General features: G+C 41.0%; 1 protein-coding gene across 3 annotated transcripts in view; it reads left to right on the top strand.

The window, feature by feature from the left end:
* Positions 1–24,010, top strand: part of EXPH5 (exophilin 5) — a 35,716-nt gene extending 11,706 nt beyond the window's left edge. For all 3 annotated transcript variants that reach the window (XM_033052443.1, XM_033052445.2, XM_033052444.1), the window contains exons 2-6: positions 4,436–4,593; positions 8,760–8,904; positions 13,473–13,521; positions 14,893–15,019; positions 16,576–24,010. In XM_033052443.1, the coding sequence (XP_032908334.1) occupies positions 4,436–4,593; positions 8,760–8,904; positions 13,473–13,521; positions 14,893–15,019; positions 16,576–21,911 (5,815 nt within the window). In that variant the 3' untranslated portion in view covers positions 21,912–24,010. The remainder of the gene's footprint in view (positions 1–4,435; positions 4,594–8,759; positions 8,905–13,472; positions 13,522–14,892; positions 15,020–16,575) is intronic.
* Positions 24,011–25,404: the final 1,394 nt, after the last annotated feature.

The following is a 25,404-nucleotide window of genomic DNA, read 5'->3' as shown; positions in this document are numbered from 1 at the left end:
AGGGGACTTCCAAAGGGATGTTCCCTAAAGGGCAAAAATTCAGCAGCCCTTCCTCCCACCAGTTCGGGTGGTAAACCTCCTTCGAGAAAAGTGGAAAAAACCTCTTTATTTAACAAGCAAAGTATTGACAAACATGAGAAAATTAAACAATGGAACGTCTCGCTGTTCTGAAGAGATGGCAAATTCAGAGAGAGAGTCCTTTTGTAGTTCAGAGTCCTTTTTGTGGGTGTGTGCTCGGCTTTCTCTCATCCTCTCTGGGGCTTGGGTCCGGTGTCCTGGCCTCAGTGCAGCTTGGGGAGTCCCTCGACAATAGTCCTGGTGTTCCTGGACTGAAAAGTTACAAAAAAAAACCCTTCTGGCCTCAGCTAATGAGAGAAAAACCAGCGAAAAGAGCAAGGGAAGACTCCCTGTCTGTTTGCAGAGCAGAGAACTCCAAGAGCACTGCCTATCTCTGCTTTGAATACAGCCACAAAAAAAGATCCATCCCTTTTCCTTCTCCCCCCACTTCGCTCTCAGATCTAGTTTTAAAGGTGCAGAACTTATTTAGGGGCTAAACAGATGAATGGGGATACCTGTGACCCCAGGACAGAGTTTTAGAGCTACTTGTGGCTGTGACAACAGCCCGAGTTTTCTAGAAAAATAGATGGTGATAAAAATGATGGAGTTGTACTGTTCATCAGTGCAGCATAATGTGAAAAGTGGTGGGAAAGGGATAAGTTGAAGTAAAGAAAAAATTAGAAAAGAACAGGTTCTTCAGGCACTGTTTTTTAACATCTCTAGCCTTTTCCTCCTGACAAAGCAAGGAATATGAACAGAGTAAAGAGAAAAGCTTGGTTTAGGTTACTGCAAGTTATCAGTCCTGCTGTATTTTTTATCTAATGTTTTCAACAATATTTTTATCTGCAATCCTTTCAGTCTTTTCTTTTCAGACACTGAGAGCTTTGATCCAATGAACAAATATGATCTGCTTATTCTTCACCTGGTGCAATTCCTCATTCTTTGTAGTTTATTTGTTCTCTTATGAGGTGTGTGCTGAGAGTCCTTTAGGGCCAAATCCTTCTCTGCTAAATTCAACAGGAATAATAATTTCTGCTTTAGCAAAAATGGGGTTGAATCCTCTGTCCTCTGCAAACAACAGTGTTGTCCCCAGATGTCCTATTTGGCAATCCAGTTTCTACTACCTTGAACACGTGTTGCTCTTTATATTCAGAGTGAAGATGGGTAAGGAAAATGCCTTTCCTCTTACAGTAGCAATTAAAGCTCCTTATTATCCTAACAGGAAGTGGCAGGTGAGGCTACACATCTATTGACAGTATTTATGATAACCCACATGAAAGTCCAGTGCATACAAACATTTAGGTTAACTTTTCCCTGGAGATGTCTGTAAGAAATCCTTGTGCCAATAAGGAAGAGATGTTTTTAAAAACAGTGTGAAGAAGTTGCTCCTGAGTGATTCATTAGTTTAGATGTTGTGTAGAATAATAGATGGGAAAAGATAATGAACCTGTGAGGTCATTTAGGTTTGCTGCCTGCACTGGTTTGTGGAGCAGTCTCTGTAAGTAATCCTGGGAATGGATTTGCCTTCAATCCCACAGTAGTTTATAGATACTTTTCCCAGTCACAATGATGTTGTCTACTCTCAAAAGGGAGCGGCTCCAAGTGTACAAAGAAGCTGTAGGCAAATGAGGAGTAAGGACAGATGGAGCAGACTAAGAAGCAGGATTAGTCCACTTGGTTTAGAGGGCAGTAGGTGTTTTGATACTCCTAAGGTGCAGTGTCTCAATACATGATGTGCAATCCAAGTAACAATAGTGCTGCCTCAGAGGCAGGTTCATTGCAATACTGAGTGCAGATAACATCTCCTGCTGTAATTGCTTCTTGAGATGGGCTTTTCTTCTGGCTCACAACTGTCCTTCATTAGTATCGTGAGGGGGCACGTAAACTTGACAGAGCAGGTATGTAGGGAAATGATGTGGTTTGGCTGGGAGTCATCGCGAAGGAGTAATACTTAATAGCCGTGCAGTATTGCCACTACGTATCGTGTATCGTGCTCGTTAACTATTACTCCTTACTCAAATAACTACATTATATCTCTATATATATATGTACTACATACATATATGTGTATATATATATATATGTATAGTTTTACATATATGTACGTGTGTGTGTGTATCGATATAAATATGCACAAGCAGTTTATAGGATTTATTTGATGAGCTGGGCATGACAGCACAATTCAAAAGCAGCATATTCACAGATAACGACCACATATAATGCCAAGCACGTGCCCGTACAGACTTTACGTGCTTAGGCATTGGAGTCAGTGTTTGTGCAAGACGTTTTTCAGTGCAAAGCATGTTCGTGCAATGCCTGGTAGGTCGATGTTAAGGTGATTGTGGAGTTTTCATATTTCCCTTTGCTCTGGAATGCGTAAATGTGCAGCAAGTGGCAGTTTCCCTGTCCGTCCCGGCGCTTCCCGGCCGCGGGCGCTGTCCGGGAGCGGGCGCTCGGTGATGCCGGCTGCGGCCGCCGGGGGGCGCCAGGGCCGCGCCCGCCCCTTCCTGGGGAGCGGCGATCCCGGCTCCCCTTCCCGGGAGCGGCGATCCCGGCTCCCCTTCCCCGGGAGCGGCGGTCCCGGCTCCCCTTCCCCGGGAGCGGCGATTCCAGCGCCCCTTCCCCGGGACTGGCGGTCCCGGCTCCCCTTCCCGGGACGCGGCGGTCCCGGCCTCTTCCCCCGGGAGCGGCTGTCCCGGCCTCTTTCCCCGGGAGCGGCGGCTCGGCCCGCCTGGGTTCTGGAAGCCCGCGGGGCTTCATCCTTGCAGATGCTCGCTGCTGTCGGGGCTTCAGCAGAACTGCCCAGGTGTTGTTTCCCGGGCAGTCGCTGTGGCTGCAGCCGCTCCCCAGCAGCCCATTCCGTCCTCTCTGTGCTTTTACTCCTCCCAGTGTCTTGGATCCCCTTTGGTAAGGCCGCAGGAATGAGGTCATGGAGCTGGCTCTTGAGAGCACATTGTTATCCCCTCCTGCTTCACATCAGTGCTAGGCTGCGTTCCAGGCTGCACAATGCATTTACGGTGTTTAGTCACTCCCGTGGTGCGGTAATATCTGCAATCATTAACATTTTTGTCTTTGTAATAAGTTTATTTGGAATGGCTAGTACTCGTGCGTGTGGCTGTGTAATCTTCTTCAAGGGAAATACTCATTTCCCAAAAATGTCTCCCTCCAGCCTTCCTGTCCATCAGATGCCACCAAATGCGCGGTAGGGGCTAGTATGGACAATGAACTCCATAAATTCCAGAGCAAAACATATCCGTTTCCAGACCAGATGTTTAATTTTAAGTTTGTTCTGTGAAGTAGTATTGTCTCAGATGAGTTTTGCTTTAAATTGATTACTGAAGCAACTTGTGTTCTCTGAGACCATCTGTATTCCTAGACCCAGATTCTTACGGTTGATTAAGGAGGCAGATTTACATGAAAGCTTCACTCAAACATTGATATTACATCTCCAGGCTGTGCACGAAGTCTTGTTTTGTTGCCATCAGAATCGTTTGGGGTGTGGATTTGGTGTATTTGCATCCATACTTTCGACACTAGTGTAATGTAATTTGAAAACAAGTAACTTTACATGTCCCTTGCACTATTCCCATTCCCTTGCAACTGTACCTTGCTCTTTTCTGTCCAGCTGAACTCATTCATTCCTATGACCTCTTGGTCTAAAACCTGAACTTGCTACTGAGTATCTTCTTCACTTGCAGCCACATGTGTGTAGCTTGCTCAGGCTGCACCTCAGTGTGGCAGAACATCCATACTCATTATAAGTTGCCTCCATCCATATTGAACACAGGCAGAATCACTATGCATCAAGGAAAGAGGAAGATGTGATAAACTTGTTGAACATGTTGCATGAATATCTATTAGCTGAATTCACCATTTACTGTTCTCCTTTGCATGGAAGATCTGTTGTGGATACCTCACTGTCAGGGCATCAGTGATCTACCCCTAGAAAATAAAAATAATCTTGTTACTGCTTCTACTTAAATGAGTGAATAAATATCTCAAAAATTGCTTTGTTTAGAGTGTTATTTATTATAATTTGCTTACTGGATCAACTTAATTTTACTTTCAATTAGCTTTAGAATGTGTATGGATTGCCTTATTCTTGCAAGGAAAAAAGATGCACTTCCTCAAGGAAGAGAATAATGCTAACATATGAGTCATCCACTTAAACTGGTCCCATAAGCTCATTTGTTAAACTGTAGAATGTTGCTGTCACTAAAACCTGTATGTGATTGCTGTGAATGTATCATGTCTCACAGACTTTGTAAAAGTCATTATATGTAGAGATATGCTGTAAATACTTTAATGAACAATAGGGTGAGTTCCTAATGATGCACCAGTAATATCTAAAATGGCTTAATATTTTTTTCCTTTTTAGCAAACTTCTGAAGAGAAAGAAGTCTGAAAAAGGACTGCAGGGACTGACTGGAGAATGGTTTGAAGAAATAAAAAGAAGAAAATTTCAGAATTACATTGATGTCAATAGAATGTTAAAACCACCATTAGAGCATCAGCTAAGGAAGAGCAAAAACACCAGTGAGTTGCATTTGTCCATTTCCTTATCTATATAATAATGGTCATCAAACCAATGTCTTATGGAATGTCAGAGTGTAATAGTAAAGGAGTTTCTGAAATTGCACTGAGCTTCTTCTCATATCATAGTTTTACCAAAGATATATTTTTGAAATGAGTATGTTTCTTTAAGCAGATTCTGTTAAAAGCAGAGCTGGGATTCACAGCAGAAAATCCCCGATATTATTATGCCATAATTAGAATCATAGTATGGCCCAGATTGGAAGGACATCAGAAGATCTTCAGGTCCAGTTTTTCATAGGAAGGGGAACCTGGATGAGATTATTTAGCACTGTTTGCAGTCACATCTTGTAAATCTCTAGTGATGGGGACTCTAATATGTCCCTGAGGAGGCTGTTCCAGTGATTAATTGTTCTCACTGTAAAAAAATGTCTCTATTAATCAAAATGAAATTGCTATGATTATAGTAAATAGTAGTTTCCCAATCAAAGCAGTGAAATCTGCATTGTACAAGAAGGTTGTGGTTTAACCCCAGCTGACAGCAAAGCACTGCACAGCTGCTCACAAACTCCCCCACTGTGTGAGGGGGTGAGAATTGGAGGGCTAGAAGTGACTTGAGGTAAAGACAGTGATAGACAAAGCAGAAGCCACACACACAAGCAAGGGAAAGCAAAGAATTCATTCATCACAGGCAGGCAGGTGTTCAGCCATCTCTGGGGCCCCATCAATGTAATGGTGACTTGCGGAGACAAGTGCCATCACTGTGAATATCCCCCTCTTCCCAATTCTTCCCCTAGATTTTATATGCTGAGTATGATGCCATATGGGGTGGGATATCCATCAGGTCAGCTGGGGCCAGCTGTCCCAGCTGTGTATCTTCCCACCTCCTTGCACACCCCCAGTCCACTCGTTGATGGGGTGGGGTTGGAAGCAGAAAAGCCTTGGCTCTGTGTAAGCCCTGCTTAGCTGTAAGGAAAACATCCTTGAATTATCAACACTGTTCTCAGCACAAATCCAGACCATAGCCCCATATTAGCTACCATGGAAATAATTATCACAGCCAAACCCAGCACATTCTTTACTCCTTATTCCATACCATTTACATCACGCTCAGGTCCCACACTGTCCAGTATATTCCCCATTAACCACCCCACCCCCTTCACCTTGCCTCTGCTCCAGCTTAAACTTACCCATATAGTGCAGTGTCTCAGGGTATACCTGCTCCAAGTAGAGCCACAGTCTCTCTGGGGATATACTTGCTGCAGCAAGGACTTGTCCACAGCCCCAGCCCATCTGAGGTGCACCTTTTCCAGCATGGCCTCCTCCATGGGCCACAATGCCTTCAGAAATGCACCCATTCCAGCATGGCTTTACATGGCTGCAGTCCCTGCAGGGGAGTACTTGCTCTGTCGTGGTCCTGTCCATGGGCACACACTTTGAGGTTCTCCAGCATGACCACGTGCACAGCCACAGATGCTTTGAGGTGTACCTTCTACAGACTTATTCTTGGCCACAGTCCCTTCAGAGGTACACCATAACCATGGCACATAACCACTCCACCAAGGAGCACTAGGCTCTAACTTGCAGCCTGGCAAGAAAGCCCCATGGCAAGCACAGGAGCCTGTCAGCAAGAGCTGAACAGCAAGAACAGTGATAAATTCAGCCTAGCACATTCCACTGAGCTCTGGCCTCATCTCAAACACTTTGAGCCCTATACTGGGCATCCTAAAGGACTCTTGTGGTTTGACCCCAGCCATCAACTAAGCACCCCCAGTGTCTCATTCACTTGACTCCCATCAGGATGGGCAGGACGCTAAAAGTGAAAGAACTCATGAGTTGACATAAAGACAGTAAAATAGGTAAAGGATATGCCTTGCACATGAGGAAGCAAACCAAAGAATTAAGTTACCACTTCCCGTGGGCAGGCAGGTGTTCAGCTGTCCCCAGGAAAGCTGGGCTCCATCATGCACAATGGTTGCTTGGGATGACAAATACAAACAAACTCTGAACATCCTCCCTTCCTTCTTTTCCCCTCAGCTTTATATGCCGAGCACAGTGCTGTAGGGTTTGGAATGTCCCTTTGGTCAGCTGGGATCAGCTGTCCCAGCTGTGTCCCCTCCCAGCTCCTTGTGCACACTGAGCCTACTTGCTTATAGTGTGGAGTGAGAGGCAGGAAAAGCCTTAACTCTGTGTAAGTGCTGCTCAGCAGTGACTAAAACATCCCTGTGTTACCAACACTGCTTCCAACATATGCAGAACATAGCCCATGCAAACGACTATGGGAAAAAACTATAACTGCCAAAACCAGCGCCAAAAAAATTGGTTTTGCCTAGTTTTCTTTAAAAACTAAAAGCACCTAAATGACATTTGGAATAAGTAGATGAGTTTGGGTGAGAAAGGTTTGAATATACCAGTGGAAAACTTTTTCTGATAACACTGTACTAAAAGGCATGCCAGTGCTTTTATCAGGGTGAGTACCAAAGCCTGAAAAGTTGGCCTGACCAGGAAGCAATTTCTTGAGATCTCATTTCACAGGTTCTGATGAACATGCACAAGAAACATGGTGTCTCTATAAAAAGCATGGTATTCTGTACTGTCTTTTATCTTCTATCCAGATAGTTCTCATGCATAATATATGCTTTTATTCCATTCACACTTCTGCATGTTTTTCATTGAACTCTTCCTGTTTGGGCTTCATAGCAACTGGAAGCAGAGTAATGTATTTCAAAAGAAAAGTGAAACCTTAAGCATTTTCCTGATACTACAGACCTGCACAGCACAGATCTCAGTCTTTGATGACCTTTTTTTCCCAACATCCCCTCTAGTCCTCAGCTACCCATTATTTTTCTCTTTCAGAGATCATCTGATTGACTAAACTCTGTGTAATTGTTCTCTGGTATTTAACTTTGAAAGCACCTGTTTCTGTTTCAGATCTGAAGAAGGGCTTGTATGCCTCAGAGGCTCATCTGATATTTCCAACTGTATAAATAAATAAAAGGTACTACTTCTACCTGCAAGCCTTGCTGTGTCTACATCTCTAGACCATCCTGGCTATGGCAGAGTGCTATTAAGAATCTCTTGATGTCATCTGCATTGTCAAGTCAATGCCACCAAGAGATAAGGCTCTGAAACGGGTAAAGAATGCAGCATTTTGAAGTACACAGAGATTGTCAGTGGAGGGAAAGCCATGTATTACACACGGGATTTAAATCACATGACATGAATTATTCACTTCATTTTGGACCATGTCCAAAATGCTGCCCCTTGCTATTGTTATAAATGACACTTTACTCTGATTCCTGGGTTTGCTTTCTCCTACAGTCATTGAATAAACCATTTTCAAGCTGCTGTATTGTTTCAGGCATGCATTGCTTTAAATGGAAAAAAAACCATAATGACTTACTCCTAAGTGATGTTGTGTTTCCTTGTATCCTCCAGTTCACTGTGGTGTGGTGCAGATCCTACAGTTTCTTTTCTTTATCTATAAACAGTACTCATCCTCATCTTCCCACCACATGCTAGCTGCTTTTACAGGCAGACTGAATTTATGTTTTATTTCAAGAAAACAAGTCATAACCTTCCCAAAGAAATCCTTCATGAAATCTTGCATTGAAAATACGAGATGTGATATGCAGTTTGTAGCAGGAAAAAAAAGGTACTTCAGTGGCCACAGGAATCCCATTGTAAGGAATTCTGTGATACAGAGGACACGTTAGTCTGAGTTAGTGTTATGTAGTTACATTACAGTCAGTTAGGTCATTGTATATTCTGGGTTGTCACATTTACATTTCTTACAAAAGTAAAAAAAAAGTATGTAATGATTGTGGGTGCCTCAATTTTCAAATGTTTGATTTGCCTGTATTTTAAAAGAGGTATGATTTTCAAGTGATTGAGTGCTGATTGCTTTGTGAAAATCATGTATCTCTTGTGCATCATCCAAAACCAATAATACCTTTTGAAACTTTGAACCTGTTTATCTTATTCTGTCTTCTAGTTAGTCTTTATAAACCAGTATGTCACATAGTCTGTCCAAAAATGTCAAAACTGGATTTTCCTGACATAAAAGGTAAGCAAAAGAAAATTTTTTATGAGGACATAACATTTATGTATATTTTAATACTGTATTTATTAAGAACTTGAAACAAATCTACTTTCTATTACATTTTCAGATCACAAAGAAATAAAAATGTCATCCCGCACAAATCCTCAAGCACAAAAGAACACTTCAGCTTCCTTTCTGGGGTTCAGATCACCTTTTGCTTGGCTTTCCTCCTTCAGAAAGTCAAGGAAAACCCAGACTCAGAAGCAGCCACGGTGAGCTATAATCAGAACATACATTATTTCCAGCTTTAAAAAAGTCTGTGAGTTTTTCTGTGTTTTAGAACAAAATTCTAAAGTCGTAGAAAACTTTATTAAATTATTTTTCCAGTCTCTTGCTTTTTACCTCCTTGGGAAGACCGGGATTTTACTTGGTTCTGTAATGACAGATTATCTGTACTGTTTCAGAAGAAAGTGGACTAAGTCACAAGTAGTAGGTAGAGTCTCTTAGCTAAACCTCTTTTGTTCAGGTTTTGTAAAAAGACTTGAAGTATATCGACTTAGGAGCAGCTGCGTCGTGTTTAATTCCCTCTCAAGAGGACACGGTGTAAGGTGCATGGGGGTCTGGTGCCCTATGGCTGTCAGACAATAGGAAAGCATAGCTTTTCCAAGTCATGGCAGAGAGCACCAGCCCCAGGCAGCTCTGCTGCATCAGTTCCCACCATTTCTAGCCCAGAGGCAGTTCAGAGGCAGCCCTGCAGCTTTAGCTCCAGCCAGGAAAACCGGACAGCTCTTGGCGCTTTTGCCTTCTGCGCTTTGTCCGTGCTTTGGTTTCAAGACTTTGGTTTGCTTTGGTTTTTGGATCTGAACCAAAGATGGTGTCATACACAGCTCTGGAGCTGCTGTTTGAAGAGCATCCTCCTCCTTTGCCATTCTCAGGGTGTAGCTGCTGTTCAGAGGGAAAGGGATGGGGGGAAGCTACGGTCAGGCTGGTTGGGCTGCCTGTTCTCTCGTACCTTCTGTCCTGTATGTCAGCAACAAGTGAATGAAGTCTTACTGTTCCTGTGTGCATCTTACCGTAGTGCTTGGCACTGGCAATCACAGGTTAGAGCTGCACTGTGCAGTGCTGTGAGATCTAAGTATAAAGGTGCAAGATCTTTGGTACAAAAAGCTGATTTTCACTCAGTGAGTCTCAGGTTGGTGTTCTGGTCTGTGCCTGGGGCTGCCTGCTGGCATGATGGTAAGACAAGGAACAGCTGTAATAAACAATGACAGGGAATGCAAGCCTCTAAAGAAATTATGATTAGTCTGATATGTAGGTTTTGTAACAGCAGCTTGCTATTGTGGAGTGTTTGTATCAAAGCAGGAGATTTAAGGAGAGGTTTGAGTAGAGGCTGTGAGGTTGGCTTTGTTGATGTTCACTGGTAACAATTCTCTTACATAACAACATAACATAGAAAAAGAATATGACACTGCTCTGTAGCTGTCATCTTCTCCTTCCTCTTTCGTGTGACCTGGTAATTCCCCTCATCCTGGAACACAGAAACACTGGGCCACGGTCTGCCCTGAAGAATAAAGGGACACTTGTGTAACTGAGAATCAGATTTCAAGGGTGCTTTATCCTGGTGCACAGTGAGGTAGCCAATGCACACACGAAGGTTGAGGCTTTCCTGTAGAATCTAAGCACTGAAATGATTTCTTAATTTAAGAAGGCAAAAAAAAAACCAAACCGTGCCTACTCATTACATCAGCTTTTCTTGCTTTATCTGGCTTTTCCATGGAAAATGTATCGTATCTCAGGCTCAGATGCCTTTGATTTCTGACCGAGCATAACTTGAAAAATAAACAAGTCAATCCTGACGTGTAACTGAGCTGATTGCTACATTTTCTAGTCACGCCTCTCTGTTGAAAACTTCCCCCACCCTCTTCTAGGTGTTGCCGTGGCATGTGGTTTGCTGTATGCATAGGCAAGGCGCTGAAATAATCTGCCTCTCACCAGGTAGAGTTATTTTGGAGAGCTAGTGAAACACTATAGGACGCAGTACTGTAAATCCTGTAAGGCTCACTGGCAGAAGCTTTTCAGTGGTTAAACATTAATGGCTGGTTAGAGGGTCCTTTCAGTTCTGGAGAGAGAGTTTCGTCAGCTGCGGCAGTGTTTTACTGTGAGAATAAACCATGGATGCTGCAGGAAGGAGTGCACCTACATGGAGATACAGAAGATGCTAATAAAAGGTTTGTAGCTGTAGTCTGGAGGCAGTGAAATATTTGATCACTTTTGGTTCAGAGGTCTCAGTGTTCTTGAATTCATCCTTACTATTTTCTAATACGTAAGTGTGATTCATCCTGGACAAAACTGCTGTTTGTGTTTTCAGCATATGGGAGTTGTGTGTTTAGTTTTTAGTTGTTTTCTTACGTAGTAATGATAAGAATAGTATTGAAGAAAATGTATTATACTGACATTAGACAGCTTGGTGGTAGCCTGGGGAAGACAGGTGCCTTGCGTCTGTGGAAATATTAATTCGCAGCAGATTTTTATTGTTGTTACCAGTATTGATAGTCATCTTTTACTTTTAATCTTACATCTGATCGTCATTAAAAAGATACATATGCATGTAAGTGGAAAAGTATTAAATATAGTTTCTCATTTTCCATACTGAGGAGTATTTTCCAGATGGCAAATATTTCTGAACTTGAACATCGATTTAGCTTCTTTCCTGTTTATGAATAATAGACAATATTTACAAATATGTGTATAATGTATATGCATTGTGTGCAAAATAATGCAAGCATTGCTCAGTGTCATTAACAAAAGAAGAAACTGAATTACTGTTTCCTTAAATTAAGCAATATTTCTCTGAAAGTAAGAAAAACTTTAATTTTGAAATGCTGAAAAATGTAAAACAGTTCATAGAAAATAATAAGGCAGTTTGGAAAATTGAGAGATTGGCATAGGGAAAAGATTAAAATAGCCTTGTTAGTATAAGGTAGCAGGGAGGAAAATAAAGCAGGATGCAATGGCCAGTTATTTCTGAGAGAACAGTGACAATAAAGACACGGATGAATTTAGAATAGTGCCAGAGGTGCAAATGAAAATTTAAATTCTGCCTAGACTGTCAGAAGACATTTCTAACTGACATTTCTAACTAACATGTCTACTTCATGTAGGTTCATTGCAAGGAGCAATTAATACAACATCAAGTGGGGAGAGCTTTGCGCTCTTGGGCTTTGCCAAAGAGTGGCTTTGCACAGCAAAGCTGAAGAAGAAAGCTTCTAACAAAGCTTTTGCATTTTTGTTATGCATATAAGTAAAATTAAGGTAACTTGCTAAGCCGCAGGATTTTACTGAACTTAATTTGCAGGAAATCATTGTAAAAGCTCTGAAACATAAGTTTTGTTCTTAATTTGTTTAGAAGCATTAAAACACAACTTTATTTAAGTTTAAAAGAAAAGCTACATACATGTCTGAGTTCTGGTTCTACAAACTTCATTGAAAGGGAGAAGAAACCCCCGATTTGATGACTGTTTTTATTCAGAGCTACAAGGAAAAGTTAGGAATTTCAGATTCAGACTGTCTAGCCAAATCCTAAGTCCGCTGAAGTCAACAGGCTTGTTTGGTTTCAGTTGGACCCCATGTCAGAGAGGAATCCTGGTTTTACAGTTCACAATTACAGAAGCAAAAACAAATTGCACCTTTCAACTGTTCTTCCCTGCCTGCAAGCACATTGCAAACAAATGACAAAGCACTTCAGGAGGAAAGGCTGGGCCACAAAGAACTTGCCAACAAGCCGGTTTATACTTGCTGTTGAAGCACAATAAAGTAGTCTACCTGAGCACAGGGAGGTTTTAAGAGCCTAAGAACAAGGTCATTCAAAAAGACTTTGAGACAAACAGGACTGAGCAGAACCATCTTTCTCTACCTCATTTTCTCGCAAGAATTAACTTCCTGGGAAAAAGCAGTTTCTGAGACAAGGAAGAACTGGCAATAAGCACAGGCTGAACGACATTTCCTTCAGGGCTTTTGAAGGGACTGGGTTTGCTTAGTTGTAAAACAAGGATCTGTAGACTCGAATAGACTCAGTGAAGTCTATTCCTGTTCTTGTTTCTTTCATTTATTTTGTGTTTGTCTGAAGCCACCTCATCGCACAGAGTACTTTCTACATTCAGGGCTTCTCGGCTTGTTCTAACCACGGCGTTACTCACGGACACTCGAGCCATTCTCTGCCAAGCCCTTGCAGCCTTAAATAGCCTAGGAAAGCAGATGAGCCTTCTACCATGTCTTAAAAATTGGTAAATGAAGGCTATTTTGGGTGAGTAGCAGCAAGTTCCAAAGTTCACACCAAAACCAATCTGCTGTCTGTCTCTCCTCTGCAGGGACAGAGCACAGCTCTGCAGCTGAGCAGGGTGAAATGGAAGAGAAAAAACATAGTATTGCAGATGCAAAGCACTCAAAGATTAACAAGTATATAACTTAGGCTATGAGTAGCACCCACTAAATTATTGTTGTTTGGAAAAAGAACAAATACTATCTTACCATAATGCTGGATTGAAACAACTACTTTATGGCTGTTGCAGACACTGAGATGTCAGTAGGTTGAGTTAATTTTTGGCTGTGCAGTTACGAAGTTTGCAAGCTGACAAGGCCAAACTGAATGGTTCATTTTCCCAGCACTTTATTTTTGCAGGATTTTGGCAGGGGGGAGGTAAGGATGAATTCTTCATAGAGTAAGTTTTCCTCAGATGCTTCTCAATAGTTGTTGAAATGAGAAGCTGCTGGATATTCATTACCTGATGAAATTACATCAAGTTCCTTTTCAAAGCCAACATTTGAATCCCTCTGCCTACAGATATGACAGTTCTGCTAGCCCATCCTCAAAAGTGGAAGAAATGGCAACGGTAAGTAGCTTATCAATTTACTGTCTGCAATGTTTAAATACAGATTTTTCAAAAACTAGTCCCTGTTGCTTTAACATCTGTTTACATAGTATTCTTGCAGTTCTTGTTTTAAATGCTGAGTAAAGTATCTGTGTTGTGAACTTGTTGAATGTAGTAGACTGAGCTTGTCTGTTAAATCCAAAGCTTTCCTGACTAGGCCCTATGTCTGGCTCTGTTAGATTTCAGTTCTCTCATAATGACAGAATAATTGCATGGATCTTTTTCTAGGTCAAGACCTTCATGTGTCTTGGCAACTGTAACCAGCCTGAAAATAGAACAAAACTCATGCTAAACAATAACCTAGTGTATTGCTTATTTTCATTTTATTTGTACAAGGATAAAAAAGAGAAGCTGGCTTGGACAGGCAGTAAGCTAGAACCTCTTGTGCAACATTTCCATGCACAGAGTTACCGCGTAAATGTAAATTTTGAAGTATGATTTTTTTTTTTTTTTTTTTTTTGGATGGATGGATGTTCCATTTTATAAGCACAAGCTCATTTTAAGGATAAAACAACATATTTATTTCTTTTGTAATTTAAGTGCATGCTATTGAAATAGCAGATTTTCTTCCAAGGATTATATTTTCTATCTTAATTACTTTATTGGCCTGCATTACTGACATGTTTTTCCTCATCTTCAATTGGGTGGTATAACCACAGAGAGGACTAAGAAGGTATACAGTGTATAATCAGAGGCACAGAGGATTTAAACTGGCCACCTCCCTTGTCTCATATTTCAAAAACAAAGGGATAATCAATATTAATATGTGATTGAGCAAAGATCTTATCAGAGAATCCTGTTTGTTATATAAACATATTATATAAAGCTATATTATAGCTAGAAGAGTAGAATACTATGAATATAGCAAGCAAAAAAGTAGTAGGATGGGTTTTTTTGAAGAAAAGGAGGAAAAGTTTCATCTAAAATAATTCAGCAGTTAAACAGTTTGCCTGCATTTCCACCATCTGAGACTGTGAGCTGAGAGAAATATGGGTGGGATAGAACCTCTCAGGTTAACATGTAATCCAAACACTGATGGGGAATAGGATGACATTTTCCCGTTTGGATAAAATAAGTAAACTATGCCCTTATCCAAAACATGTTACAGGATGAGGGCAAGATGAGTAATTCTCTTTATTATATGTGTAGAAATCTATAAAATGCATGCAATTTTACAACCCTCAGTTGTTTATTTTAATAATACATTATTTAATGGATTGATAGAGTTTGCTTACCTCTGGGACTTGTGATACAATTTGTGATGTGACATGTGAAATGTGATTTGAATCCACATGTAGAACTGAAACCAGGTTACCTTACAATTTTTAACAGGCTGAAATGTGTAATTCCTCAATGTCAACTGAAATAAGAGGTCATTCTTTTGATGCAAACCAAAATGAAACAATGGAGAAAAGTACACTGGAATGGGATGAACAGCTAGAGAAGGAGATTTTCAGTGGTAAGTGTGTGTCTTTATTTTGGTATTGTTTGATAGTATTGTTACCAGAAGTGACTGTGGCTGAGAGAATTTTCTGCAGAAGCACAGGCCGTAAAACATGGCTCATTTCTAGCAGAGTGGCTACTTTTTGTTGTCTTTGTCTGACAGCAGAATGTCTACTCCAACACTGACTTCAGGTGATGTCAGTGATCACTCAGAATGCATTTCATCTCATACTGATACAGTTCAAAAAAATCCCATGTGACTGTGCACAGTTCTCTCTGCTATCATTCCAGGAGCCCATACTGCACCCTTTAGATGCAGACGTATGGTTACGTGAGAATTCTCTCCCAGTTTCCTGCATGCATAATTTTGATAATGATTAATTACTGGGTATGGTTTTATAAACTGTAAAGCCACAAACCACAGAAGCAAGAGGTGTTATGGCCTCAGTAAGTTTTCTGGGAGCTTTTTTATACCCCCAGTCAAAAGTTCAAGGTTCTTTTTTAGCTTGGCTCATGTCCTACCAATGGAAGATTCAGAAACAACTCATCTTTTTTCTTGTTCTAAGCTGAGTTTCTCAGAAGTCTTCACTTTTGTGTGATGAAGAGAAACTTAGGAAAAATGGAGAATTTTAGTACCTTTGGATCACATTTTATTCCAACTATACATGCTTATCAGTGCTTTCTTAATGCTTTTTAGTGTTAGCACGGGTCTGTAATGACTGATCGCTCAGTCTTACGTATTTAAGTGGATTAGGAAATTCTGTAACAAAACAATCACATCCATTGTATATTGTGTGTGGTATTATCAAAATAGCAGAAGAATACAATTAGCAAAGGCATAATTGGTTTTGACAATAAAAATAGTTTTAATACATTGCTGTCAGTCTTCTGACTGAATATCTTGTAAACAGTGTTTAATTCCAGATCATTAGGTTGTCTGTACACATATTTATATAAATACATATTTGTTGCTAGATTGAATCAGCTTCCTAACTATTTAATTACCCTTTCTTATCCAGAAAATGCCATTTTCAGTGCTCATACAATTCAGAAGAGAACTTCTTTTATGAATGAAACAAACAGTGGACATGCCTGACTACTGAATATGCTTGTTTTATGGTTTGCAGGATTCTGTTTTCTTATAACTATAACTGCTTTATGAACACACAGAAAGTCCATGTTTGCCTAGTGAATTCTTTTCAGGAATTTTTTTGTTTACAGACTATATTTGGAAGGTTTATGCACACACAGACAAACACAGACACACATGTACAGTGTGTGAGTGAGAACTCAAGACTTCAACTTGTTTTGTTCTTTTAAATAGCATAAAGACTAACATTTACATAAAGAGCAGTCATGGAGGAGAGCATTTTTTTTTTGGTAGTCATAATGGGTGACTGCTGAAAGGTCCTATGGAGGAAGAATGTGTGGTTTGGGAAGGGTTTTGAATGCTGAGAAGCTGACTCCTGTCAAAGCCAGTTCTGATTATTATTGTAATACTTTTAAACATAAGCAGTCAGAAGATTATTAAAGAAAACAAAACCAAGTAACTTTTATTTTTTCCCTGTGCAGTTCTAAGTGATCTGGATGACCAGCTGGCCCAGGAACAAACCCAAGACCCTTTGGACAGGACAGCTTCTACTAGCAGTGCATCAAATGTCCAAAGCAGTAGTGCATTCCCTACTTCAAAGAGGCATGCTGCTAGTAGAGGGCAACAGAGGAACGACTGGAGTGACATACCTAGCACATTTTTCCCAGATGGACTGAGAACACTAAGGGCCAAAGATGAACACAAGCTTTTCATCAGACCAAGGAAGTTGCACAGTGCATATATGAACTGGCACCAAGCAGCCTTTCAAGAAGATTGCAGTTACGGCGATGCAGCCGATGGAAATCCTCGTCTGCACCGCAGGAGGCTGTCTGCGGTTTCCTTCGGACGGTCTTCGGAAGGGAGCTTATATCCCCCTTCCGTGACACACAACAGTGGATTTCGGCACAAGGGCTGTATGAGCAGGGATACAGCTGGCAGAAGTTACTCTGTGTGTTCCCTTCGGAGGTGTCCATCATCAGTATCTTCTGATCAGCTATCAGCATCTAGTTTGCAGCATCCATTGGCAAGGGAGAGCAAGAATGGTTTTGTGCCAAGGTTTGGTCGGCAGAACCCAAAGAGAATTCCTCTGTCTTCCATCGTATGGAACAACACACCAGACTCTTCAGAACAAGCTCCAGAAGCAATGTTTAGAACTCAATCACTGATGGAGTTTCATGCCACAGACCATGGTAGATATCCCAGCTCTTTACAAGAAACTAAGAAATACCCAAGTTACCACTCAAAACACCACTATAGAAGATCTATTTCAAGCAGTAATTGCTTTAGTAGAGTTAGTTGCCCTGACAAAGCTACTTCTCCATTGCCATTTGATAACTGGGAAAACTATCCTTTATACAAATCAGAAAATAATCTCTCTAGATCCTACTATAGAGATACCTCTTCTCATGGCAAGTTGTATGCAAACCAAAAAAATTCCTATGGAAGAAAAGACAGCTATACTTCTTGGGCTGATATTCCTCAGTGTTACAGTGATGAAGTGTTTCTTTCCCCTGATGCCAGCTTTGAAGCATTTATGGCTAATTTAAATGATCACCAGTGGGCACATACAAAGAATGCCAAGTTTGGTACACAGCGCCTGCAGAATGATTTCCGCATGTACTCTCCAGAAACTACAACTATCAAAAGGATGACAAGAAGTGCAAACAGAAATTTTCCAGAATTCACTGAGGGCTGTCAGCCTTGGCTAAGTTGTAACTCTTCTGTTTCTTCATCTGGTATCAGAACCGATGAGTCAGTCTTTCCTAATTCAAAGGACCAACCAAAACCTACAGGACTGAACAGGAATTCAGCTGTTGTTACCCAAAGGAGTACTAAGGCAGACTTTACACACCTGGAAAAGGCTGGAGGTGTGAAACAGCCAGATGAAGACATGCTGTTACAGTCAGTTCCTCAACAAGCAGACACAAGCTACATCAACTCACGGAGATTTTCCTCTAACAGCCCTGCTTCTGCCACGTGGCAAAGAGATGGATCTCTCTTTAACACAATGACATCAAAGAGACAAACCCAAGCCACTGTCAGAGAAGATACTGCAAAAATTTATACATCAAATGGTGATAAAAGAAATGTAGAATTGAAGGAAGATGATTGCCCACCCAACAGTGTGTTCAGAGAGCCTCCCTGTATTTTGCCAGCTGATGGGAGCAGGAAGGAACCTTTTTTTCCAAGTCAGAAAGAATGGGAACATAATCTGCATTATGGAGCACAAAGAGAGAGCATCAAACAGGATAACTGGAATGCAGAAGCCCTTAACAAAGCTACTCCAAAGAGACAGTCCTCACTACTGAATGTTACTGCTGCACTATCTACTGAAAAACTAGCAAACTGTCAAGGCGTGCTGTCCTGTCCTCCTGAGCGCTCATCTAGTTTCTCACAACACTCTCCACAAGCACTTTCTCATAAAGACAATGCTAAATGCTTAGGAACACTAACTAGCTCTTCAGTAAATTGCACTGTTACTGAATCTCAAGCAGAATGGAGGAAAACAGCTGAAGTGAGCAGAACAGGTATTAGCAAAGAGATTTCACAGAAAACACTGCAAAATGCAAGCACTTTAGTTACTAAGGACTGTAATGGACAATTCACCACTAGTCCTCCACAAAATGAAAATTCTGGAAATATTTATATGCATAGCTTTGATGGAGACCCCAATACCTCTGAAAATAGTTTAAGTTATTTTTGCCTTGAAAAAGGAACTGAAAAAATGAGGAGTACTTCACCTTGTATCAGAAGGTTTCACAAGCAAGACAGCTCACCAAGGCATACCAGTAGCTGCAGCATTACTGGCTCCCCTGGCAGAAACAGCTCCAAATCTTCTGACCCCCTTGTTATTTATTACACTTTGCCTAGAAAATCAGCTAGCATTGCTGGTAGTATTATGTCAGAGACGCCCATCTCTTTACCTAGAGAAAGTAGAACAACATACGATTGTTTGAGGTCTGAAACTCTGCGTAGGGCTGACACCTCTTACTCTAACCAAAGAGATGTGTCTTGGTTAGACCCAAAATGTTCCTTTTTATCATCAGCATCATTAAATGCTGCCACAAGTAACAAAGATTGCCACAGTCCTTTAACCAAAAATAATAATGATTCAGTAAGCAGTAGTACATCAGTTGATCTGACAGACAGATGTAAACATCTAAGTAGAAGAGAATCCTCTGTGTTTTCAGATTATAAGGAGGGGGGAAATTTTTTGCAGAAATATAAAACCACAAGCACATTTACAGTTTGTGTTGATGAAGATCATGTCAAGTATCACGAACTAGTTTCAATTTATTACACACTACCACGGAGGCATTCAAAAACATTTTGTAGCCTCTTTAGAGATAATTCAGAGGATGTAGATCTACCTTGTCCCAAAGAAAATGCTCAGTCACCAAGAATACAAAACAAGAAAAATGAAGGTCATGTGAGTGTAGCAAATGCTTTTTTCCCTACTACTTCAGAAAAAGAGGTGCCTTCATATTCTTCTGACCAAGTATCTTCAGTTTTGGTCGCACCTCAGAATTTAAGAACTGCTCTTGATAGTGAAGAAGAGAATTCTCACTTATCCCCTAGCTCTGAGAAGTCAATGAGTGTGGTACCTAACAAGAAAGATAATTCAGCATATCTTTCTTTAGCAGAAAATGTGCTTTCTGATGTGGTGACAAAAGACATTTCTTTTGGTGGCCCACAGTCCACTGCAATAGCGGCTACGTCAGGTAAAGCCATTTCTGATGCTTCGAGCAGCCAAAAGGCAGAAATACATGTGAAAGAAAAGAAGGACATTTTACCAAGAGCCACACCACTGATGTCCACTTTATCAACGCCTCCCAAGCCAGGCAGACATTTAGAGAATCCTTTGTATTCTAATTCAACAAACAAAAATATTGTACAGAAGGGAAGCTCTGAAAGTTGCTCTCAGCCCCCAAAAGTGAACAAGAAAAATCTGAACAGTTTATTCCTCCGCTCCAGAGAGAAGAGTTCCCTTGGAAGGAGTGGTAACACAGAACATGCTGATGTGCCACTTACTCCCGTGGAAGATGCCAAGGGAGATGCCAAGGGAGATGTGTACAGAGATAGAACCCCAATTAAACAGAGAGTAGATGTCCTACACCGAACCACCCCTCTGTGTAATAGTAAATTTAGTGGGCTGCAATTAAGAGCTGAGAGTTCTAGGAAAAAAGAGAATGGTTTAAACTTCTGTAGCAAAGTGCTTCCAGAGTCTCCAAGCAAAGCACCTGAGGTACGCACAGCTTCCAGTACTGATCCATTACTTGAGCCAGACAAAGTGGCTAGCACAGATACAGATGAAGTAATGAGTTCAAAAATTAAAAAAGAGCAAAACTTAAAGAGTTCTCATATGGGTAAAGTTTACAGTGGTTTTCAGGAATCAGAGAGGCATAGTGAGGGCAACCTGAACATTAAAGTCCCCAGGGTTACACAAGATCAGAGCATAACACAGAGTGCAGAAGAGGAGAACAAACTTCTGTCTGACTGCACAAGAGACAAAGTGAAAGATATAGAAAAAAGGAAAAACAGACCTTCAATTAAAAATAGATTGGCAGCTGTTTACAAAACAAGTCGTAAATTTTCAAGTAAAAATTTACCCCCCAAACCGCATATAAGCAACATTTTTTCACAGAATGATGGGAGTGCTCCTTCTTTAGAGGTCAACATGTCCCTTGACTCGTTGGTTTCAATGGATTCCCACCAGCCATTCCTGGAGTTGGACAATGAAAATCAGAATCACAGTCTGAACTATGACAAGAATACTCCAAGACCAAGAACAGCTGATAATAAGAAGACTGAAAATCAGAATGATCCTTCTTTGCTTGTTAACACCAAAAGGAGACCTTTTACAAGTTCATACACCCAGAAGGAAGCCATCAGTCCTCAAAAAATTGCAGTGAAAGTGGAAAACAGGCCAAGGCTCACAACCCTATTTCCAGATAAAGCAGTAACCCCAAGAAATAAGAATTCCCAAACATTTGATCTCGGGTTAGAAGGCAAAAGCCAGCCCATCGCTCCCAGTGCTACTACCTCATACCCAGTGGATGAAGAGAAAGGAAGAGCTAGAAGTCATGCCTGCTCTCCTCCCTCGACACTTTTAATTGACAAAAACTCCAACACCTATGTAAATAGCTGCTTGCAGGCAGACACACGTCCAGAGCAAAACTTGACTTCCCAGACAGTGCTTGGTCAGCATCAAAATACCTCTCAGCCTAGCGGCTTAGAAAACGCTAACCTCAATAGCTATCAGTTGCGCAAGAGCCACGCGAAAAGCCAGCGTGAGCGTCACCTCTCCGAGGGCATTTGTGCTCGGGATTCCCTCGGGGAGACCTCTGCCTCAGGAAGCAATATGCTACCCAAAGATGGCATACATGGGAAGAGATTTAAATCTTACTCAGAGCTGTTGTCTTGTGATGAGAATGAAAACTGGGCGTCTGATGATGAAAAATGTTACAGCACTAGAAATTTAATGTATCCGTCTGTGGAATTCGGCATATTTGGCAAAGAGCAACAACTGGCTTTCCTGGAAAATATCAAGAGGTCACTCACAGAGGGGCGATTATGGAGACCGTGTCTTCTTAATAACCCTAGTGCTTTCAGGGATACAGAGAGCTCTTCTATAAACAGAGCTGAGCTTCTGAGCTCGAGTTCTACTGGGAGCAAAATGTCATCAGCTGCTTCGTCCCCCCGAGAGCTGACTGATGCCTACGTGGAAGACCCAGCTGCTTACTCAGACTCAGACAGTGATACCACCACTGATGATGAATATTACCTAGATGAGATAGATAAAGAATCAGAGCTATGAAGGGACTGTGGTACTGAGAGGGCACAACAACATGGTAGTTTCTGGGCAGGCAAAAAAATGTCAAATATGCTGAGTCTGTTCTTGTGCTGCTATAAGTTGGTACAGCTTCCTTAGTTTCAAGGGAGTTTGTATGTTATATTAGCTGAGCATTTGACTTCTGTATTGAATGTGTGGCTTCACCTTTCCTATTTCTCTTAGCAGGGAAAAACAATGTTTAAAAAATCCCTTCCCCAAACAATAGAAGGTAGACAGCTGTGGAGCTTTGGGCAGTGTTAGCCCAGGGATGGCTTTCCTCTGAGTCAGCAAGCAGTAGTTAAGTTCCTCCCAGCTACGCAGTGCTGGAATGGATAAATTCTAGCTTGAGCTGCTTTTTCTTACAGAACTTAACAGAAAACCAAGCAGTTACTTTGCTGATAATTTGCTGTTTCTCCGATCTTCCTCATTATCAAGCATGATAAAACTAATCCTTCTCACTGAACAAATATCCTCACAAAATGAAACCTCTTAAATCTTTACAGTGTATTCTGCTGTATGAATGTTTTTTTCTGCATTCCTGGGAAGCATAGCAGCAGTGTCCCTGGTGGCATTTGTTCTGCTGTGCTGTTGAGGCAGATTCCACACCAGGGCTTTTCAGCACTGCAAGAGCAGTGAGCAATGTGAGTTGCAGAAGTACTTCTAGTGTAGGAGAAAAAGTTCGACGTAGGGCACAGCACCAAGAAACTGACCAAAAGAAAGACAACTGAGCATGGAAATCTGCTTTCCAGACATGGAACATTCATAACCAGCACAGCTTTGGTTACAGTTGACATGATTGGCCAGATTTCTGCCTTTGACTTAGAAACAGGTCAATTGGATTAAATGTCAGACACTTTTAACAATTCGAAATATAAAAAGATTTAGCCTGTTGATTTCCTATATTAACCTCATAGGTTGATTTGTCCTAGTTGTCCTAGTTGTGAGAAGATAACCAAAATAATTTGTGAGGTCCCAAAGTTCTGCAGCTGCCTCTGCTTGGCTGGTCTCAGGATGAGGCATCTGCAGGCACTGGGCTCCTTCAGGGCAGCAGCACCTGGAGCAGCCTGAGAGGGCACTTGGCTGGGGCACCACTGCTCCATACAGACTGGTGGCTTTTTACATGGAAAGTAAATAACACCAGTCACAAAGGCTCTTTGCCCTTTGTTAAATTACCATCCCTTTTTGGTGCTTTTCAACTGTTCCTGCTGTGACCACAGTACTCTTTATCCTCTAAACTGAATGGGTGTAAGCCTGTTCCATTGGGTCTTCTTCAGCCACAACAATAATGTAGTATTATTACTCATTATTACTCAGTAGCCAAAACTTGTCCCTGGCCATTAAATTTCTAACTAAGCTTTGTTCTCTTTTTATGAAAAATCAGAAGTGGCTCACTAAGCCAGAAGAGATATTTTTAAATATTTTAATATTTCTTCTACTTTATTTCTAATTTCATATATGGTCTAAAATGATGGTCCATATTTTTATATGCTTTTTAATCCAATAAAATTTCTGTAGGACATAATTATATTTTTTTAACTCGAAGGACAGTGTACTGGTATTTTAAAATAATATATTTTACATAAAACAAGCAATGCTTGTATCACTGACTGCTCCACAAGAAACTAAAAGATGAAAATACTACAGTAGGTAAGAGGTATCCTTATTTTTTCATACTGTAAGCTTCGTTAAAGAAGTGGGTCTGGAGTTCAAATCTGTACTGATATATAAGTATTATTACTTTTTGCTGGGGTAATTTGTCTTTTGTTGTACATAGAAGGACTAACATTAACTGTATATTTATAGTCAGAATTCATCTTTAAGACATGCCTGTTTCACAAGGATATAAGAACATAGGCAATGCTGGAAGGAAATGACTACTGTATAATTGCAGTCTTGTAAAATGTGGTATTCTAAGAAGAAATTATGTTTTTCTGTGAATGAATCTATTCTGTGTGTGTACAGGATTCTGTAGAGTAAGACAATAAAATCAGCTGAGTATCTGTGCGGAATTTCTGCTGTTGTACATTTCTGCAAAATAAATTAATCCAAAAATGTGGGATTTACCAGCCTATATAAGGTAAAGAATAATAAAATAAACGTGTACAAAGTAATTAAATGGTCATACAGTTTTTCTTGACAAGATGTGGATGGTTTGGAATACCATTTTTATTTGTAAATATTTTTTACCTATTCAACAGTAGTTGGATTAGGTGGTCACCTTACAGACATAATTTTTTTTCATTTGCTATGCTGTGTATAACAGGAAATTAGGTGGCTTGATTTAATGTAAGCAAGTAAAAACTGCTTTTGGTTGTAAATCAGTTGTGGAAGACTGCAGGCTGTTGAGGCTCTGTAAACTAAAATAACTGAATAACAGTATTCTAATGGTCAATTGCATGAAAACATAGAAAGAAATACGTTTTGAATAACAATCAGCTCCACTCAGTTTAGCAGAGCCAAATTTTGGCACTTCCACTCTTCCAAGATTTTCTTTGACAAAAATATATTCTATAAATATTGATAATTTACAGGATCTTCACATTTAAAACTATTTGAAATACATTCTGCATTTACATGAAAAAATGTATTGGTACTGTACTTGTTTTTCACATACTGTGAAAGGCAGTAGAGTATAAAAAAAAACATCCAGCATCTTAATATGGTTGCCAACATTGTCAGGGTGCTGATGGCCAACAAAGCCATGGATTGAGCAGGGCAGGCAGCCTTGGTCCATCTTGCAGCTGTAGCCAGCGGTCACATCAGTAGCCAGGCTCTGGCCTGTCTCCTGCACAGGCAGGATGTGCTGCCTTCTCTTTGTCCTGCCTGCTGAAGAGTCTCCAGCACACAAATAGTCTTCCATCTCTGATAGAATCTTTACAGTAGACATATTAAACGCCTAGAGAGCCATATGCCTACAACTTGCCTTGAGGTGCCAATACTCCATGGAGGGGCCAAGGGTAAGGTTTGATGAGTAGTTTTACAAGGTGATGAGCTCCACGTGGAAATTCCTTCAGCTGCAATTAGGCCTGAGTGAAACCTGGCTGCCACGTGCAGTGTAATACTGTGAGACTCATCATGGTCTTTCAGCCTTAATTACTACAGCCAGTGTTTGTGGTACCTGAGCTCAGTGATGCAGTCCTTCAGCCTGGCTTCAGAAGGAAATGTGGTTTATGAACTAAGGTGGTTTTTCTGTCTAGACCTCTGTCCACCCAGTAGGTCATGTATGTACACAGATGATCTTTGAGCATTCTACCATCTTGATGACATTTGAAAGAAAGGACAGAAAATTCATGGTTTCATCAAAGGATAAGTCAGAGTGGGTGTGACCTCAGAAGGTCTCTGGTCCAGCCTCCTGATCACAGTAGATTGGCTTTGAGGTCAGGGCTTCTTCAGGCTTCATCCAGTTGAGGCTTGAAAATCTCTGGAGACTGGACAGCCTCTCTGGGCAACCTGCGCCTCAGCCTATAACATGGAGAAG

This window comes from Catharus ustulatus, chromosome 2 (assembly GCF_009819885.2).
Source record: "Catharus ustulatus isolate bCatUst1 chromosome 2, bCatUst1.pri.v2, whole genome shotgun sequence".
Classification (NCBI taxonomy): Eukaryota; Metazoa; Chordata; class Aves; order Passeriformes; family Turdidae; genus Catharus; species Catharus ustulatus.
This window is presented reverse-complemented; position numbering and strand designations above follow the sequence as displayed.